General features: G+C 41.9%; 1 protein-coding gene across 1 annotated transcript; it reads left to right on the top strand.

Moving 5' to 3' along the window:
* Positions 1–2,388: 2,388 nt before the first annotated feature.
* On the top strand, positions 2,389–4,176 carry LOC309545123 (piggyBac transposable element-derived protein 4-like; the record flags this gene model as incomplete). The annotated part of the gene is made up of 1 exon (XM_082244253.1): positions 2,389–4,176. The coding sequence occupies exon 1, from the start codon at positions 2,473–2,475 to the stop codon at positions 4,174–4,176; it is 1,704 nt and encodes a 567-aa protein (XP_082100379.1). The 5' UTR covers positions 2,389–2,472.
* Positions 4,177–5,601: the final 1,425 nt, after the last annotated feature.

Here is a 5,601-nt window from a genome sequence, read left to right as displayed (position 1 = left end):
ATAAGATACAATGGTGACCACCATGTCCATGAGATGTCCAGTAAGGATTAGGTATTGTCCATCAGGATCTTTTATCTTCTTCAGGAGCAAAAAGGGAGTGTTGCGGTGGAAGGTTATTAGTCCCCCACATTGTTTGGTATCGGCTGAGGCCGTATAAACCTGTGGGAATTTGGGGCTGAAAAATTTGGGGGTGGAGTTAATCAAAAAGTGTAGACATAGAATTTGGGCCTTCAAGGAAGTGAATGTACGGAAAGCCTTAGTGCGTTTATGGGGAATTTTAAGACCCTGGACGTTTAATGAAAGAATCGTCAACGGGGCCATGATAAGGTGTCTGTAGATGTGCTATAAAATAAAGGGTAATACCCTGTGGAGGCAAGCCCCATTCCCGAGATCCAAAGAAGAGAGAAAGGCAAAGTAGAGAGAGAAAGGAAAAGCAGGAGAAGAGGTAAGGCACAAAATAAAAATAAGCTATAAGGCAAAGACATATGTAAAATTATACATAAATGGTTTCCGTTTGTGGGTAAACAAGGGTTCCCCATCAAGGGAAGAAAAACCAGCGTCAACAGACCCATATAAATGGAACTCTTGAGGGCAAGCAGTGGGAGTGCGCAGAGCAACCCATGAGGGAGCAGACAATCAAACTATATACTAATATCATTTAATAAACCAGGAGGGCAGCAGAGCCTGGACTATGCCCACAGACCCCCGATACACCTGGCCAGAACCCCAAGGTGGACCCAACCGGCCAGCGGGGGTCTGAAGGTGCAAATTAAGTAACCATAGGAAATAGTGATGAGAGGAAAAAATTTGGTTGATTATTATGCAAAAAATAAAAATTGAAGTTCCCAAAGCATTTTAACAGGAAGCGTAAGTCTGTCATAATAGCAAAACAGCATAGTGAGTTGACTAAGGTGGGTGCAGGTAGTTGGTGAGGTTAAACAGGGACAATAGAGTAGTAAACTCAAAGAGAAGGGAGAAATCACAGCAAAGTGGGTCTATCATATATACCGCTGGTGGTATGAGACCATAGAGTCCACCGGGTCAGGAGCTGGAGAGATGAAGCGACCACATTTATGCGGGCTTTGTCTGTCTTTCCTTCCGTTGATTTGTGGATGTTTCTGCGGAAAGCCTGAAGTAGATTTCTGACAAGGAGTTTTGTTAACTTGTGGAGGGTCTGTCAAATGTAGGTCCTGAAGGGTGGACTGTAGGTCCTCTGCTGAGTGACAGACGTACTTGGTGCCTTGGAAGGTAAAGCAGATGGAGAAGGGGAAACCCTATTGGTAGGAGATTTGGTGTTGCAATAAAACTTGGAGTAGAGGTTTCAAAGCTCTACGTTTGCTGATGGTGAGAGGAGAAAGATTGGCAAAGATTTGATAGGTATGACCCTGAAAGCTCAAAATATCTTTTTCTCTAGCTTCAGATAAGAGTTGCTCTTTCGCGCAATAAAAATGGTATTTAGTGATAACATTGCAAGGTGGACCGTCAGGTTTTCTAACCGATAGTGCACGATGGACCCTGTCCATTTCTAATCGCTCAACTGGGATAGCTGGTTGCAGCTCTTGAAAAAGTGCAAGCATGGTGGCATGTAAATCAATCACAGTTTCAGGTATGCCCCGAATGCGTAAGTTAGGGTGCCATGCCCTATTTTCAAAATCTTCCAGACGAGACTGTAGCAGAAGGTTTTCTTCTTTAAGATTCTCTATTTCTGCAGTGTAAGTTTGTGTATTATTCTCAATGTTCCAGTTCTCTAATTTCTTTTGTTAGACTGTTAGTAATGTGGCTAGAGGGTTGGGTAAGTAATTTCTGGAACATATGTTCCAATTGATTTAGCAAAGCAGGGGAAGCCATTTCTTTATCTGTATTTTCCTGCAAATTATCATTTAAATCCTGCTGAGCAGAGAGAGTCCCTGTAACAGAGAGGGAATGGAGCCTTCAGTGGGCTTAACCCTCCTCTTGTGTTAGGGTCAAAACTGACCCGTTTTCAGGTTTTGAATGTCTATAAGTATCACATAAATTTGTTTATTGCATCAAGATTTTTTTACTTTGTCAGGAACCTCTATTTAAACAATGTAATCGAAAAATAATCCTTTTCACTAAATTATAAAATACTGTGGTGAAAATTAAGACGTTTATGGTGTTAGGGTCAATTCTGACCCAGTTATAATTTAGTATTATAGGACACTAATAAGTGCCAAAACTGAAATAATAAACACTCTCTCTGCTTAGTAACACTGACAGCCAATCCCCTCTCAACCCTGTGAGCTGTAGTTAGGGAGGGGCCTATCTCTTTTCCTGCTTGTCTGCTTCTCTAAATAAAGTAAAGAAACATAGGACCAATACATTTCAGAGTTGCTGACTTGCAGAGTAATCATCTCCAATATGCATGCAAGAGTGAGAAGATTTACAGGAAGCCAAATACTGGATTATATCTTGGATGAAAATGAGGCAGAGGACACAGAGCTGCATAGCGATATGGATGAGCAGGTTTCTGAGGTAGAAGATGAAGTAGAGTATCAACCAGAATACACAGACACATCTGATGAGTCTGATGAGGAGGCCACCAGTGCTGAACCTGCTGCTGTTCCTGCTGAAACATTCAAATCCAAAAGTGGTAATATCTGTTGGAGTTCAGAACCTCCAGACTTACATAGCAGTGCCGCTGCTGCAGATGTAATCAAAATGACCCCTGGGATCACAAGGTTTGCTGTGACGAGAGTAAGTGACATCAAAACATGTTTTGAACTGTTCATGCCATTGTCACTAAAAAAAGTGATCATTGCAATGACAAACCTTGAAGGAAAAAAAGTCCATGGCAACATGTGGAATGACATAAATGAGGAATGCCTAGATGCTTATATTGGTGTTCTTCTTCTTGCTGGAGTGTACAGATCCTATAATGAGGCCACTGATAGTCTCTGGGACAAGTCAAGAGGCAGATATATCTTCCCAGCAACAATGTCACTTCACACCTTTCAAATGATATCAAGAGTTTGCAGATTTGACAAAAGAGATACTAGAGCAAAATCTGACAAGCTTGCTCCCATAAGGGATGTCTGGGAGAAATGGGTTCAGCTCCTTCCACTAATGTTTAACCCTGGGCCTCAGGTAACAGTAGATGAACGTTTGATCCCTTTCCGTGGAAATTGCCCCTTCCGGCAGTATATGCCCAGTAAGCCAGGCAAATATGGCATAAAAATCTGGGCAGCCTGTGATGCAAAAACAAGCTATGCATGGAACCTACAGATTTACATCGGCAAACCCCAAAGTGGCATCCCTGAGAAAAAACAAGGACAACGTGTAGTCCTTGATTTGACTACTGGACTGCGGGGTCACAATATCACGTGTGACAATTTTTTTACCAGCTATGACCTTGGACAAGAACTTCTCAGGAGGAAACTCACCATGGTAGGCACAATAAAAAAAAATAAACCTGAGCTGCACACTGAAATTTTGCAGGTGAAGGACAGAGCTCCACTTTCTTCAAAATTTGCTTTTACAGACACCACCACTGTTGTTTCATATTGTCCAAAAATAAATAAAAATGTGATACTTATGTCCACTTTTCACAAAGATGCAGCTGTGTCATCAAGAAGTGACAAAAAGCCCACAATTATCCTGGATTACAATAAAAACAAAGGAGGAGTGGACAACCTGGACAAGCTGACTGCTACCTATACTTGTCAGCAAATGACCAGGAGATGGCCGATGGCTGTGTTTTTTAACATCCTAGATGTGTCTGCATACAATGCATTTGTGATATGGACCCACATTCACCCAGGTTGGAACACAAAAAAAAAAAACAAGCGGAGAATATTTCTCGAGGAGCTAGGAAGTTCCCTTGTCAAGGCACACATTGAGCAAATTAAACGGGCGTCTCGAGATCCAATCGCTGCAGCCGTGATCAGACAGATGCAGAGTTCATCAAGCACTCCATCCACACCATCAACAACACAAAGAGAATCAGTGCCAGCATCCTCATCATCTAGCCTTGCCTCAACATCAACCAGAACAGCCACATTCACAACTCCAGTGATGCCATCTAATTCTAAAAGAAAGAGGTGTCAGGTCTGCCCCATCAATAAGGACAGAAAGACACATACATTATGCTTCCACTGTAAAAAATATATCTGCAAAGAAAATGCTAAAAGTGTCAGCTTTTGCCACACATGCATCTAAAAACACCCACACAAACACATGCAAGTTCTTGCACAAAGATGCTTTGAAACTAGTACTTGATTTCTATTGGTTTGCCTTACTTGATTGTGTTTTTTTGTTTGACCTTGCAAGTCTACATTTTGTATTATTACTTGCTTTTCATTGTTTATGAACGTTTTTTGTTAAAAAAAAAAAAATACTTTTGGCTATTTTCTTGAAGTAAATATATATGGGTCAAAATTGACCCTAACACCATCAATGTTATAGTTAATGTTATTAAAATAAAAATAAAAATATAAAAAAAAATTTAAGAGATGTGTTCAAATACTCCTCAGCAACATTCTGGTGACATAACAACCTTTTATTTACTTATAAAATTCTATTGAGGTTTATTTTACCATTTTATTAAATTTGAAAATGAGAGGTATGCTATCAAAAGAAAGGTCTAGGGGTCACACCAAAAATATTAAAACCATAAAGAATAAAGAAGCCTAACAAGGTAACCAAGAGGTAAGAAACAAATTTGATGATAAATAATTATTCAGAGGGTATTTTATGGCTGATTTAAAACACGAGTCAAAACTGACCCTAAACATCATGGATAGTAACGGAATTCTAACATAAGAGGAGGGTTAACTGAGTGTGTGGGGAGACTTGCTGAGGTGGAAGCTGCAGTCGCTGCCATTTTGGCGGGAACACGGGCAAGGGCTTCTTTAAAGGAGTTTTGTACCATACTGCCATGAGCCAGGGACTCTCAGATACCTGTGTGCTAATTTTTTAGGTGAATGTCGTCCGATAAACCTCCTTATTCACTGGTTATCTGCCCTCTGGGAGCAGAGCTTCATCTAGGTATAACCGCTTCGGCTTGTCCCACGCATGTGCCCCCATAGTAATATTTTTTTATTTTAAAAGTAAAAGAGGGCAACATAAAACTAGTGTGTTAATTCACATTGTTTTTAATAAATTAACACCTCAATATCTGGTTTGATGGATGTAGTAGCAATTCTCAATGAATTCTTAACCACTTGCCCACCGCTCACATTGAGCGTACTGCGGCAAAGTGGCACGATCCCGTCCAGCGACGTAGACCTACGTAGCTGGACTCCTCCCCCTGTAGGCGGCGCTCGCGCGCCACCGGAGGCGCCCTCCCGCTGTTTTCATTCACAGCGGGAGTCGGGCCAGGGGAGGAGCAGCGGCGATCGCCGCTGCTCTGCCCCGATCGTCGGGGAATCGAGTGAGGAGATCCGCCCGCCTGTGTAAACAGAGCGGGCGGATCTCCTAAGTGACAGGGACTGACAGATCGGAGTGTTCAGCATAGCTGGACATCCGATCTGTCCCTGTCTCACAAAGTCACCTCCCCCCCCACACGTCAGTAAGCACCAGGCATACATTAACCCCTCCCTCTCCAATAAAATTAACCCCTTCACTGCCAGTGTAATTTTTACA

The sequence above is a fragment of the Pelophylax lessonae genome, assembly GCF_965119305.1.
Source record: "Pelophylax lessonae genome assembly, chromosome: 1".
In the NCBI taxonomy this organism is placed as follows: Eukaryota; Metazoa; Chordata; class Amphibia; order Anura; family Ranidae; genus Pelophylax; species Pelophylax lessonae.
Note: the sequence above shows the minus strand (reverse complement) of the source record. Positions and strands in the feature narration are given on the sequence as shown.